The sequence below is a fragment of the Triticum dicoccoides genome, chromosome 1B, assembly GCF_002162155.2.
Source record: "Triticum dicoccoides isolate Atlit2015 ecotype Zavitan chromosome 1B, WEW_v2.0, whole genome shotgun sequence".
Classification (NCBI taxonomy): Eukaryota; Viridiplantae; Streptophyta; class Magnoliopsida; order Poales; family Poaceae; genus Triticum; species Triticum dicoccoides.
The window spans coordinates 662,201,067-662,216,316 of NC_041381.1; the positions used below are offsets into that span (position 1 = coordinate 662,201,067).

The 15,250-nt window shown below is 44.1% G+C and overlaps 1 protein-coding gene and 1 pseudogene across 1 annotated transcript; one reads left to right on the top strand and one right to left on the bottom strand.

Moving 5' to 3' along the window:
- The first annotated feature begins 250 nt into the window (after positions 1-250).
- LOC119349484 (putative disease resistance protein RGA1) lies at positions 251-7,781 on the top strand. Its single transcript, XM_037617525.1, has 4 exons — positions 251-728; positions 1,464-2,600; positions 4,162-6,792; positions 7,177-7,781. Exons 1-4 carry the CDS (start codon positions 429-431, stop codon positions 7,189-7,191), a joined length of 4,083 nt encoding a protein of 1,360 aa, XP_037473422.1. The 5' UTR covers positions 251-428; the 3' UTR covers positions 7,192-7,781.
- Positions 7,782-12,598: 4,817 nt separating this feature from the next.
- The window catches only part of LOC119350839, a 62,492-nt pseudogene continuing 59,840 nt past the window's right edge, over positions 12,599-15,250 (bottom strand).

Consider the following 15,250-nt stretch of genomic DNA (forward strand, 5'->3'; position numbering starts at 1 on the left):
TTAAACTACTCCACGCACTTAGCAGCATGTGCAAGGCACTTCACATGACTCCACGCACTTTCCGGCACCAAACACGTTATGTCTGCCAAAGTTTGCTTTGAGGCGGCACACTCACCGAAACTACCCACACTAGTAACTCAAGTGCATATAGAGCTGCCTTAGCACACCAAGCATACAGCTGTTAAGTATCGATCGAAACAAAAAATATACTATACAAGTCATAGAGATGCGTACAGCTCTTCAGTAAAAAAAATGAACACACACAAGGACTGAGCATAGAGTTGTTGTCTTGATGCAATTACCAAGGTCTGATCCAGCACCCAAACTTCAGCAAGCAAGATCCCATCACGCACCTCGACATCGTCTGCCCTACCATTCTTCCTCCCAGCACCTTCAACCCAACACCTACGTATTGAGAGGCGGCGGCCATGGCGGCGCTCGGCGGCATGCTTGCTGCTGCCATCCTCAAGGTGGTGGGTGACCAGGTTGGTTCTCTGATTGGAGGTCAGATCGCACTACAGATGAATTTGGACAAGGACCTCAAGAAGATGAACATGGCGCTGGACTCTGTCAAGGCAGTGCTCAAGGTCGCGGAGAGGCAGTCCATCACCGACGAACTGACGGGTCTTTGGCTGAAGCGCCTCAAGGACTTCTTGTATGAGGTCTCTGACATGATTGATGAGTTCGAAGCAGACACACAAGCCATCACCCAGCCATCTGCGCGCAAGGTACGCATTTATGCAGTAAATTGACACAGTTATTTAATTTGTGAGTATGCTACTCTTCTCTTTTGGAGAAACAAGTGCTTTACGTCTGCTGCATCCAGATACACATCTGGGTGATGAGCGGTAGCTTGCTTGGCTAGAAAATGAGCTGCCATATAGGTATTCGAAAACAATCTGAAAAGAATTATTTAAACATACTGAGCTGTTGAATCTGCTAGTAGATTGTTTGGCTTGATCTTGGATCTATGATTGTCCACATCCTCACCAACACTTTTTTCAACAAAATGACGGATTTTATCGACTCCAAATGAAATATCAAGCGGACACAAACACAATGAGCACATACTCTGCTTCTTAATAGCTAGGATGCACACAGCTAATAAACAAGTCCACATCTTTACAACACTTGGAAATCTGTTATCCAGTCTCGACAATAATAATTTGGGCACCAGATCCTTGGATGAACTAGACATGGTTTTGACAGGCCTCAGCCTTCGGGCTGGGCATCTGAAACATCTCCATACCAGTTTTTTAGCTCAAGTTCTCAGCACATCATTAAACGTGGCATTGGTCTTAACCTTGGCAGTTACAGTCGGAGGTTCTTAGAAATAAGTGGATGTGCCTCTTAATGTTTTAACAAGATTTTCTGTTGGCTGAATGCATTTGTAATATCCTACTATACTAAACTGCTGGGTGCTGGTGATTTTGTATTTTACTAACAAAGCAACTCTCTTGCAGTTCTCCTTCAAAAAATATTTGGCGTTCATGATCCCTTGTCTCACAATTGGCCCCAACATTACAATGGCCAATAGGATGAAGAACATGAGGGACGACCTGAAGGTCATAACCGATCAACACAAGGAATTCAAGTTAACAGACTGCACTAATGCCAATGAGCCAAAGGTGACTGATATACGGGAAACATCATCAACCCCGGAGACAGAAATCACTGGGAGGACTAAGGAGAGAGATATAATATTGGCTTCTTTATCTGATAGCATGACAAAAGATATCACAATCCTTCCTATATATGGCATTGGAGGGCTTGGCAAGACAACCTTGGCAAAAATGGTTTACAATAGTTCCCAATTCAATGAATACTCCCAAGTGTGGGTTTACGTGTCTCAGACATTTGATTTGATCAAAATTGGAAATTCTATAATATCACAACTATCAGGGAAAGATAAAGAGAGTGGGTACACTGGAAAGCAGATGATCCATAATTCCCTTGAAAAGGTCCTTGCCAATAAAAAGATTCTGATTGTTTTAGATGACCTGTGGGAAGACAACATATCTCTTTTGGAAGAACTGAAAGATATGTTAAAAGTTGGGGAGAGCAATAAGGTGGTTGTTATAGCAACCACACGAAGTGAAGGTATTGCAAAGAAAATGTCAACCATCCAACCATACAAATTAGCACCATTGACTGATAATATGTGTTGGTCTATTATAAAGCAAAAGAGTGCATTTGAATCTAGAGGTGACAAAGAACAATTGGAGGAAATAGGGAAGGTCATTGCAATGAAGTGTGCGGGTGTGGCTTTAGCAGCTCAATCACTTGGACACACGCTGCAATCTATGAAGTCTGGTCAATGGGAATCAGTGAGAGATAGTAATATCTGGACTGCACCTTCTTTGGAAGATACATCTTCTACACAAGTGCTTGCATCACTGAAGTTAAGCTACAGTGTTTTGCCTTCGTATCTGAAGCTATGCTTTGCCTATTGTGCAATATTTCCAAAAGGTCATAAGATACTTAAAGATGATCTTGTTCATCAGTGGGTTTCTCTTGGTTTCACTTCCTGGGAGCTCGGCCAGAGATACATTAATCAGCTTTTGGGCCTCTCTTTTCTTGATCCTTTCAAGTCACCATCCGTGAGTTTATTCATACCTTTTACGATTTCTTTTCATTAGTCTGTTGGAACTGGTGTAAGGTAATTAACTGAAGTATAGTTGTAAAGTACACAACCTGATTGATATTGAAACTATACTATAATTCTAAAATCGCCGAGAATGATTTGGAGTACATGACTTAATATTGCTTACAGTGCAACTTTCCCAAATAACTTTTGACAATATCTCAACGATTGATACGCACAAATGCAACTCAATACATCCCTAGAATATTCAATTATTGGTTTTACTGCAGCATGCTATACTAACAAAAAGTACACATTAGTAAGTACTCCCCTGATCTAGTATAAAGTTGAACTAAAGCAGCAACAAGTAATATGGATCCGAGGGAGTACTAAGGCCGGTGGGAAAATCATAATATCCTGTTGTAAGAAATGCCCACCCCGAGGTCTTTAGTTTGCAACTTCGCATCCACATGTGGCATATGCATTTGCATAAACACGTGCTATTGGGCTTACTGTGACTAGCATGATTACTTGGTGCGAGAAGCTAATCTCCCTGTTCTTTTTTCAATATTGTTTTAGAATCAATCTTTTTACAACGTTAATCGTAAATATACACCAACATATTTTGGTTCACTGTAGCGGCTATGGATATTCAGGACTGAAACACCCATTCGATGCTGTTTTGAAAACCATCATGGAGAATCACCCCTGGTATACATGCAAACCAGATAGTACTCCCTCCGTCCTGAAATACTTGTCGGGGGAATGGATGTATCTAGACGTATTTTAGTTCTAGATACATCCATTTTTATGCATTTCTCCGACGAGTATTTTCGGACGGAGGGAGTACCATCACAAAATACAGAACCGTTCAGACATACTCCCTTCGCAACTTAATATAAGACATTTTTTGACATTGTCACAGTACCAAAAACGTTTTATATTAAGTTACAGAGATAGTACATTATACTAACGGTTTTGCCAGCCACCGGTACTCGCGGGACAGAGATAGCTCTAGCTAACACACATGGACAGAATAACCCACCAATGAACACATGCATCAAACGTGGGTTACCGACCTGTGATGTGGATCACCAGCCACAACAAAATAGGTGAGACGGTCAACCAAGGCAATCCCATCAGCCAAAAGTATAATAATAATTTTCCTGCTAGCGAGCTCACATTACAAAAGCATTGCTGTAATTCCTTTCATATATAATGGTCAAATAGACAAATAAACGTTTCTGTACAACTAAGAATAAGTTCGTACATATAAATATACTAGATCAGAGGTTGAAATTGTGGTTGCTGCCGCCGGATCTGATGTGATAGGTTGTTCCGTACTAGTGAGAGACTGAAAAATTGTGGTTGCTGCCGCCGGATCTGATGAGGCAGGCTGCCTGTTGCAGCTACATAGGACCGAATCTAAACTTGGGAAATAGCAGGGGGCACAAATAAAATTTAGTATTTAATAAAGGAGTTGACGCATAAAATGTTTTAGATTTAAGGAATGAAGTCATAAATTGTTTTAATATAAAAATCCAAAACTCTGACAGTTCTTAATGATTTTGTTGCAGACTTTTGAGTTATATGATGAAGATGTTATATTGTTGACAATGCATGACCTGGTGCATGATTTAGCAACATCTGTCATGGAGGATGAAATTATTTTTGTTGACAAAGTCAATAATGCTGAAAGAAGTCACTACCACTATGCATTGCTAGATGATTGTAGCAAGCCATTGGGATCGGACTTATCCAAGATAAGGGCGTTGCGTTTTATGGGTTGTGACAAATATAAACTTCATGATGACGCATTTTCATCTGCCAAATCTTTGCGTGTCTTGGACTTAAGTGAATGCACCATACATAAGCTGGCATACTGTATTGGTGACCTGAAGCAATTGAGATATCTTAACACTCCAAGAGTACAAGATACAAAGATTCCAGACAGTATCACCAAGCTCTCAAAATTGATTTACCTGAACCTTCATGGATCTCCTACAATCTTAGCATTACCAGAGTCAATTGGAGAAATTGAGGGTCTATTGTACCTTGACTTGTCAAGTTGTTCCGGAATTACAAAACTGCCAAAATCGTTCAGAAGGCTACAAAAGTTGGCGCATTTGAATTTATCAAATTGCTCGTCTGTTGAAGGAATATCGGTGTTCTTGGAGAGCCTCACACAATTAGAGTATTTGAACTTGTCATACTGCCCAAATATCGGAGATATACCAGAAGTTCTGGGCAGCCTATCCAAACTGCAGTATTTAAACTTATCAAGCAGCTCATATCTTGAATGTGGTAAAGAAGCAGAATTTTTGGGTGCCCTCAAAAAACTCGAGTATTTGAACTTATCTTCAAGGGAATGTGGACTCAAAAAGCTCCCTGAATCTTTGGGCGGATTCAGTCAACTTAAGTACTTAAACTTATCAGGTTGGGGAGATATGAAAAAATTGCCAAGATTATTTGGGAGTCTGAAGAATCTGCTCCATCTTGACTTATCATGTTGTTATATGGTTGATGGTGTACATGAAGCTTTGGTCGGTCTTACCAGTCTGCAACATTTGAATTTACAAGATACACAGCTCATTTCACTGCCAGATGATCTGACCAACCTCCGGTATTTAAAGCTATCTCGGATGCGAAACATATCAGTAGATACATTCAATGGTGCAGAAACCTGGGATAGTCTCATCAACCATATATGCAATAATCTTTCAGATCTGGAGCATTTGGACTTGTCAAGGAATACTAATATTGAAAGAATACCTGAAAGTATTTGTAGCCTGACGAAGCTGCATACATTGGACCTCTCACATTGCTATTTGTTGAAAATGTTACCAGAAAGTATAAGTGCAATTGGTAGTTTGAGGTTTCTTTATTTAAACGGTTGTGGCCTTGTTTCTTCAATATCTCAGCTCGGTGGCATCACCATATCATTACCACACTTTGTGGTGCGTGCTGCTGCTGATGGATCTAGCAGCAATCTTGTCCTGCTAAAGCCCACAAATCCTTTTGAGCTGGAGATAACTGAACTTGAAAATGTGAAGTCCGCAGGAGAGGCACGTAGTATAAAATTAATGGAAAAGAAAGGAATTCGGGAGTTGAAACTGGAGTGGACTCGAGGTGTTGACAGATTTGTGGATGACAAAATGTTGCTGGAAAAACTAGTGCCTCCAAGCACATTGAGTGAATTGGAAATATGTGGTTATAACAGTGTCATCTTTCCAGGCTGGGTAGTGGGCCAACTACCAAACCTAGACTCATTGGTTCTCAGAGATATGGCAAATCTGGAAGAGTGGGACACTTCATACTCCACCGGTGAGGAGAATGTGCTATCAGAAGTGCAAATACATGGTTGCCCAATGCTAAGGATGAAAGGGCCTCTGCCTAAATCTGAAAAATGGGAGATAATATCCAGTGATAATGTGTTATCATCATGGGATGAGTGCATTGTGTCACACACTAGTGCTTCTTCCTCTTCATCTAGAGTAACTACTTGGTTGTCAGTTAGAGACTGCAAGGTGCCTCTGCATGAGTGGAGGTTGCTTCGACACTTTCCTGGACTCCCTTCTTTGTCTATTAACAATTGTGGCGATCTAACCGGCTCACCAGAGATCACCCAACATCTATCCTCTTTGAAGACACTGTGGCTACAAGACGAAGACATGGAAGAACTGCCAATATGGTTGGGTGAGCTCCCATCTCTAAAGAATCTGCATATACAGTATAGCAGTGGTGTAAAGGAGTTGAACGAGAACATGAGGCAACTCATAAAGCTTGAATCGCTAGAACTGGGCTTCTGCCATAGCATATCCGTTGTGCCACAGTGGCTAGGCGAATTGACCTCTCTCAAGAAACTTTGGATATCTAACAATGGATGCTTGAGGTCTTTGCCGGCAAGCATCCAACAACTCACCAGCCTCCAGGAAATAGTACTATTTAACTGCGATGCATTACAGCACGTGGTTGCTGAAACAGAGGAGGGAAAGATGAAGCTGGCTGACAACCAACAAAGGGAATCTGCTCTGCCCACCTCTCTAAAGAGTCTTTATCTGACTGGATGTGATGGTATCAAGTCTTTTCCTGAGGGAATACATCAACTCACTAACCTCCAACACCTAGAAATAATTAGCTGCCCTGGACTAAAGGAATGGTGTGAATTAGAGGAGACCAAGACCTTTCTGGATCGCATAGAAAAGAAGGTATGTACCCTGCCACGCCCTTTGTCATTCTAATCTTATTTTGCAATGCTTCATCTTTCTTCTTTTCTTGATGTATTCAGTCTTGCATTTCTAAGTGGGTTCTTTCATGCATAAATGCTGAGATATTCGTGTACTTGGATTTGCAATTTCCCTTTTGTTCAAAAGCGCCTTGTTTTGCGAAATATAACAATAGTGCAAAGACGAGTAGTCTAATTTCTAGAGTTCGCCTTGTTTTGGGAATTTGTTTGCAGTACAGGCCAGTGAGTTAAACTTTTCTTCTTGATCTGAACAAAGCATGTTTCTCCTGTATATAGAACCTGCACTTATCACTCATATCCACTAGAATCGGATCTAATCATATAATTTCCACCATTCATTTTACAGAGGATTGAGTTCTAGACAGTGCATGCATATACTGCCCAATCAGCCTGCAAGATTTTGTTCTGGGTGATTTAAATTGTTGGAGTTGAAGAAGGAGCTGAAATTACAAGCCATGGTGACGTGAAACTCGTTTGCAAGACCTGCAGCATGTGACTTTGAAGCTGCAGGCCATTGCCTGTACTAGTGTTTTGTTCTATAGGGTCTCGAAACTCAATGTAGAGTCCTCTCCCCCACCCTTTCTACTTTGTGCTTAGTTTGCAGGTATATGTTCCCTGCTCCTTTCACCGCCTCTCTGTTTTTGTATGTTTACCAAAGGGAAGATTGCAGTACTTGTAACGTCTGTGATTTCCATTTATTCGGACCCGGTGAGCGTGGTAGGTACTCGCTTGTGTTGGCCATGCCTACCACTTGTAATCTGTTGCTAGTTTGGCTGTCAGCAAACTAGTCTACTCTTTACTAGTGACTGCTCTTTACAGTCTTACTCGGTGTTAGCAGCCAAAGCAGAGTTAGCTGCATGGTTGCAGGCCTGAATCAACCTACAAGGTTTTGTTGTGTGGATGATGTTAAATTCACAGAGTTTTGCAAGATGTGCAGCATCATTTTGTCGAAGCAGGGTTGAAGGAGGAACTCTGAGGGTGCTAGTTTTCTGTTCTGCATAACTTTGTGCTTAGTTTGCATATTTTGTATGCTGCCCAGGTGCGCTGTTCGTTGTAACAACCGCTCTACAGATGATTGTAGAACTTTACTTGTTTGCATGTTCGTGGCTTGTATTCATTCCGTCCTAAAGTGCGTGATAGGTACTTTACTTGTTTGCTTATACAACTTGATGCTAGTTTAGTTTGTCTGTCAGCAAAGCAAACTAATCTGCTGGTACTGTTTTTTTGAAACGCGGTCCCTTAGGGCCCTATTCATGAAAAAAGGTCGAAGAGAGATGCCCAGTTAATTAACGGAAAACCGGGCGAAAACCGTCAACATGCCCGCAAAAACAAGGCACACAGGGCGACCTGGCAACCCACACAAGAACGCACACACGCCGTCGAAGAGAAAACCACGAACAAGCGTCGAGGCCTGCGTCGGTCGATGCCAAACAGTCCACCGCACACGCCGACGACCAGGCAGCTCCGACTCTGTCGACGAGCATTGTAGGGGGAAAGCGCTGGGTCTGCGTCTAGCCGGCACCGGAGCCGACCACCCGTCTCGTGTCATCGTTGCCGCGGAAGCACCTCCTCTGCAGCTCCGACTTCAGGAAGACAAATGAGGCCCGGCAACCCCTCGAACACGCCGGATGAGACCGACTACCAAAGCTCAGCAGCCGCCCAACTTCACTCGAAGCCGTCATCGTTGCCACACTAGAAGTTGCGCAACATCCACATTGCCAGACAGACAGCCGCCGACCGCAATGCCGCGACCGTCCAGCCCAAGCAAAGTGCAAACGGAATCCAATGCTCTTCAAGGCGACGCCCCAAAGGAGGAAGCGACGATGCCGACGCCGTCGCCCGACCCGACTGGCCTTAGGCTTTCACCCGAAGAGCTGGAACCGAGGATGTGCAGGGGTGGACTCCACGACGGCGCCTCCAAGAAGGTGACACGACATCCGCAGACGCCGACGTCGTCGGCCGGTAGAAACCCGGCAAGCCTTCGCCCGGAGCACCGCCCAACACCACACCCTCACGCACTGCACCTCCACTGACCCGCACACCTCCCACGAAGCCATCGCGCCATGGCCAAGCAGAAGCCACCATCACACCACTGGTCTCACCGACCGGAGACACGAGCAGGGCAGACAGCACACCTCGACGACGTCTTCAAGAAGAGCGCGGCACCCGAGTGTGTCGCCGTCGCCGGCCCCGGCCAGAAGCCCAAGGCAGAGCTTTCGCCCGGCGTTGCCACACTGTCTGCCGAGCCCAAGCCCGGCCGGACCACCAAACAGCCTCTCGCCGTAACGAAGCAGCCAGATCCGAAGAACTCAGGGCCGGCCAGAGCCAGCCACGCACGCCCGGAGCTGCCGCCCCCCCGCCATCCGCCGGATCCACAACACCAGGAGCTGCCGGAGCACCACCAAGACGCTGCCGGGCCGAGCACCACCATCCCGCGGGGATCGTGGCGCCGCACATCGCCACACCAGGTGTAACGACCAAATCTCGAAGGATTTGAGTCTCTGTGCTTACCGTGCTAGTCCCTGGATCGAACTCGCTAGCACACACAGTATAGATGAATACCAGAATACCAAGTGCATCATTTATTACATCGTATGATCCAGAATATATAAAATAAAACAATCTGCATAGCACTTGGCTAGCTTTATTCAATCAAACAGCGGAAATGTAGCAGCAAATAACAATGAGTCCCATCATAGCCCACTGGCGATGCTGAGTGCAGACTCGCGACCCTAACGGTACCTTACTCTTCGTCTGAAATATCCTACATGAGACGTTGCAGCCATATAGGTCAATACTTTGAATGTATTGGCAAGTTACACAGGAGTAATAATAACAGACCTACATGTATATGCATAGTACAACAAAGGAAGGCTTGAGGGTTTATTTTTGCATAAAGCTGATTTTATCCTAATAACTACCTAATAGTCAAATAATTTATTTAGTTCTTTTATTACTACAATTAAATACACAAGGTTGAGTTGGCAAAATCAACTCCAACCTACCCTTTTATTAAGTTGCCCACAAATATTATTAAGTGTCACATCTGTCAAGATCATCCAACAACTGTAATGGCATAGTGGCTCAAATTTACCCATAACCGGGGGCATGGCTAATCATGATTAGTTTTAATACTCTACAGAGTTTAGTACTCTTTACCCACTGGACCCAATCCGAAGATTGAGACAAAGTCTTTCAGAAGAGGTTCCCTTAACCACCTGACGGCCACATCCCACCTACATAAGCTACATCTGTCGACATTGTCTGGGCAAGGGTTCCAACAACTGATCAACTAAGCCAGAGCCCATATAGCCAGTGGCTGCACATGGAAGCTACTAGTCACTAACTCTGTCTGATCTTTTTGAACCTGGGCGGCATTCCACTTAGGGTGCACTCTCATGGGCGCAAGGCCTTAGAAAAGGTGCAAGACCCCATGATGCCTTCCCTCAAACACCAAGCAATACCACTTCCGCCCAGAGGTGAGTTAAATCCTGAGTTACTAAATTGTTATATATATATAATCCTCACATACACTCAATGTATACACGAACCACCCCCGTCTACAAAGCATAGCAAACTACAACTACCACGATTTGCAAAAGACGGGAAGATAGCTCAACATCATAGCAAAAATAATATAGTAATCCTATACATGCATATATTCATAGTGTGATATAACTACATGCATAGAAAATAATAGGTAAAGGATGATCAACATGTAACTTGCCTTGGTTCTGGTTCAGAAAGTCACACTCCTGACAATAGTTCGCGTCGCACTCCGGACAATCTACACGTTTCACACAATTCAACAAATCAATCATTGAAACACAAATAGAACCAAAATAAAACCAACAGCAAGAAAATGATTTTTAAAACTCAACAACAGAAGCTTAACAGCACCTAAATTGCACTATGGTCACAATGCAAAAAGAATCACTCGATTCCGATAAGCGGTTTGAAAATTACGGCCTCCGGAAGATTTCATTCAAATTCAAATGAATTCAAATTTGAAAAGTGCAAACATGTGCAAAGTTGGTACTGTGATAAAGTGTTGATTTTTGTGAGTGCATAGGAAAAAGAACTACCTAAATTGGACTTATATAATAAAAGATATAGCTAGTTGAGTTTTGGATGAAATCTGTGAAAACAAAAGAAACAGAAATCTCCTGGTTCCTGTCCGGCACTGTAGCTGCGCCTGTAGCAGTCTGCCATGTGGCAATTTGTGATTGGCCAAAGGCCCCTGTGCGCGTGCGTGCTCACCAGATGCAGAGGACGGCGGCGGCTGCCTCGGGCGTCGGCCACGGCGCTTCTCCGGCGGTTCTCCGGCGAAGACGAAGGGACGGACGGGTCGGGCGTAGAGTGGCGGAGGTGGTGCTGGTGTTCAACGGCGGCGGGGCGTCAGCGGCGGTGGGGATGGACGACAGCTGCCCCAAAGTCAAACGAACTCCCGGCTACCACGCTCCCGTGCTCTTTGGCCAAAACAGGCCCGTCAAGAAGATGCAGAATCGAAGGGGGAATCGAACGGAGCAGGCGGTGAGGCTTGGCGCGTTCTTACGGTGACGGCAACGACCGGCGAACGGCGGCGGTCTTGAGTTCCTCTGGCGAGATCTGTTTTGCCCTCGCTCGAGCGTGCGGCAACGTGGAAGAGCGAGGAGTGGATGCGGCGTCTCCCTGGGTCTTCTGCTTGCACACGGCGACTCGGGAGCGCTCGAGGTGGACCAAGGACGCGAGGTGAACCGGCTCGGCCTCGGCGTGCGTACGGTGCGCGCGTGTGGTGTCCGGCTCGGGGAGGGAAGAACAGGGGCGCGAGTGGGTCCCGCTGTCAGCGGCTGGAGTGATGCGGGTCGGGCATGGGCAGCGCTGCTGCGTACCGCGGGAAGTGGGCTGCGGGTCAGGTGCGGGTCCCCCCGGTCAGTGGCCCGAGGCGACGGCAGATCGGGCGTGGCGCTGCTGGCTGCTGCGTACCGCTTCACGGGAAGCTGGGCCACGGTTGTGCGGGCACTTGTTGGGCCGCGGTGCAGCGCTGCGTGCTGTGTTTTTTTTCTCTTTAACGAAAACAATAGCAGTAAATAACTAAAATTAAAACAACACTATAAAAACGAAATAAAAATACGTAGACACACAGTAAAATCTGTACTGCTAATATAAACTACAGGAACACTAGTTCCTCACCTAATGCAATTTTAGAAATTCATTTTGATGCAAAAGGCCACACAAACAGCAACAAAACAGTCAAATAAAATACTTTGGAGACTAACAAAAATACCAGAACATAACAGATGAACTGGAAATAATATTCTTGACATTATGAACATTTTTAAACAGGGGAGAAGTCATGTTATCTCCACTCCAATAAATTGCCCTTAGTTGCATAATGAAAAGAATATTGCAGAAGAGCAAATAATGCATGGAAAATATGATATGCATATGTATGATCTAATAACATCCTAATTTAGGAAAATTGAGATGTTACAAACCTACCCCCCTTAAGATGAATCTCACCCTCGAGATTCGGGTTGGCTAGAGAATAGGTGTGGGTGATCCTGCTTGAGATCTTCCTCTCGTTCCCAGGTAGCTTCCTCCTCTGTATGGTGATCCCACTGAACCTTGCATAACTTGATTGTCTTGGTGCGAGTGACTCTCTCTGCTGTCTCCAGAATCTTAACAGGCTTCTCCTTATATGTCAAATCACTCTCCAACTGAATTGCCTCAAGGGGCACTGTGTCCCTCAATGGAACATCCATCATCTCTGCATGACACTTCTTCAACTGAGATACATGAAACACATCGTGAACTCCTGACAAGGATTCTGGCAACTCCAGCTGATAAGCTACCTCTCCTCTACGCTCCAAGACCGTGTAAGGCCCCACAAAACGTGGTGCTAACTTTCCCTTGATTCCAAACCTCTTAATTCCACAAAGTGGTGAAACTCTAAGATATGCACGGTCTCCTACCTCATATGTCACCTCCTTACGTTTTGCATCTGCATAACTCTTCTGTCTTGACTGTGCTATCTTCAGTCTGTCACGAATCAACTTGACCTTCTCCTCAGCATCTCTGATCAAGTCTGGTCCAAAGAACTGACGCTCTCCAACCTCATCCCACATCAACGGTGTCCTACACTTTCTGCCATACAATACCTCAAATGGTGTTGTCTTCAGACTAGCCTGATAACTGTTATTATATGAGAACTCTGCATAAGGTAAATTATCATCCCAACTGGACCCGTAGTCCAAAGCACAAGCTCTCAACATATCCTCCAAAATCTGATTTACCCTCTCTGTCTGCCCATCTGTCTGTGGATGGAAAGCTGTACTGAACTCTAGCCTGGTTCCCAAGGATTCATGCAATTGATGCCAAAATTTGGATGTGAACTGAGTACCTCTATCAGACACTACCTTCCTTTGAACTCCATGCAGACAAACAATTTTAGACATATAAATCTTTGCTAGCTGAGCACTGGTATAAGTAGTCTTTACCGGGATGAAGTGAGCAACTTTAGTCAAACGATCAACAACTACCCAAATAGAATCATAACCTGACCGAGTCCTGGGTAGACCTGTAATAAAATCCATACCAATCTCATCCCACTTCCAATCAGGTATAGGCAATGGCTGTAGCAAACCTGCCGGTCTCTGATGTTCTGCTTTAACTCTCTGGCACACATCACATGTTGCAATATATCCAGCAATTTCCCTCTTCAGGCTAGGCCACCAAAATTTTTCCCTCAAATCCAAATACATCTTAGTATTACCTGGGTGAATAGAATAAGGTGAATCATGCGCCTCCTGAAGAATCAACTTCCTGACGTCAGCATCCTGAGGTACACAAATACGCTTCTCAAACCATATGGCTCCATGTTCATCCTCATGGAAACCTTCTGCCTTACCTTTAACCATATTCTCTTTTATCTCAGCAATCTCCTTATCACCCTTTTGAGCCTCTCTAATCCTGTCAAGCAAAGTAGGCTTTACCTCAAGTGTTGCCAAATATCCCTTAGGAACCATCTCCAACCTGAGATTCCTAAATTGTTCACATAACTTGCGTGGCATATTATCAGTATTAATTGCATTAGCATGGCTCCTACGATTCAATGCATCAGCAACAACATTAGCCTTACCAGGATGATACTGCACATTCAAATCATAATCCTTAATAAGCTCCAACCATCTCCTCTGCCTGAGGTTTAAATCCTTCTGAGTAAAAATATACTTCAAGATCTTATGATCAGTAAATATATCACAACGATTACTAATAAGGTATGGCCTCCAAGTTTTCAATGCATGCACAACTGAGGCTAACTCCAAATCATGTGTAGGATAATTATGCTCATGATTCTTAAGCTAACGTGAAGCATATGAAACAACTTTACCTTCCTGCATCAAAACACTCCCAAGTCCTTGACGAGAAGCATCACAATATACCTGGAAGTCCTTATGTATATCCGGTAGAGTTAAGACTGGGGCTGTAACCAAACGCTGCTTCAACTCCTGAAAACTGGCATCACATTCATCGTTCCAAACAAATTTCTTCTCTTTCTTCAACAATTCAGTCATAGGCTTTGTAATCTTGGAAAAGTTCTCAATAAACCTCCTGTAATAACCTGCAAGGCCCAAAAAGCTGCGAATCTCTCCAACTGACTTGGGTGTCTCCCACTCTGTAACTGCAGCAACCTTAGATGGATCAACTGCAACTCCATTACCTGACACAACATGTCCAAGGAATGCTACCTCATCCAGCCAAAACTCACATTTGCTGAATTTGGCATACAGTTGATGTTCGCTCAATTTCTCCAATACAAAACGCAGATGCACCTCATGCTCTTGCTTATTCTTGGAGAATACCAATATATCATCAATGAAAACAACCACAAATTTATCCAAGAACTCCATAAACACCTTGTTCATCATATTCATGAAATATGCAGGAGCATTAGTCAATCCAAATGACATAACAGTATATTCATACAACCCATACCTCGTAGTAAAAGCAGTCTTTGGAATATCTTGCTCACGAATCTTTAATTGATGATAACCAGAACGAAGATCAATCTTAGAAAACACAGTAGCTTCCTCCAACTGGTCAAATAGATCATTTATCATAGGCAAAGGATACTTATTCTTAATGGTTACCTCATTCAGAGAATGATAATCAACACACATCCTCAAGGTTCCATCCTTCTTCACCACAAACAAAACTGGAGCTCCCCAAGGTGATGAACTTGGGCGAATAAATCCCTGTGCCTGCAATTCTTTTATCTGCTTCTTCAATTCCTCCAACTCTTGAGGAGGCATTCTATACGGTCTCTTCGCAATAGGTCCAGTGCCTGGTATTAAATCAATAAGAAACTCAATATCTCTATCTGGTGGCATACCTGGCAACTCCTCTGGAAACACATCTGGATAATCCCTCACAACTGG

Coding starts and splice junctions, on each gene's coding strand:
- LOC119349484 (XM_037617525.1), top strand. CDS start 429: ATGGCGGCGCTCGGCGGCATGCTTGCTGCTGCCATCCTCAAGGTGGTG. Junction 729..1,463: donor CCCAGCCATCTGCGCGCAAG/GTACGCATTTAT, acceptor ACTCTCTTGCAG/TTCTCCTTCAAAAAATATTT. Junction 2,601..4,161: donor ATCCTTTCAAGTCACCATCC/GTGAGTTTATTC, acceptor ATTTTGTTGCAG/ACTTTTGAGTTATATGATGA.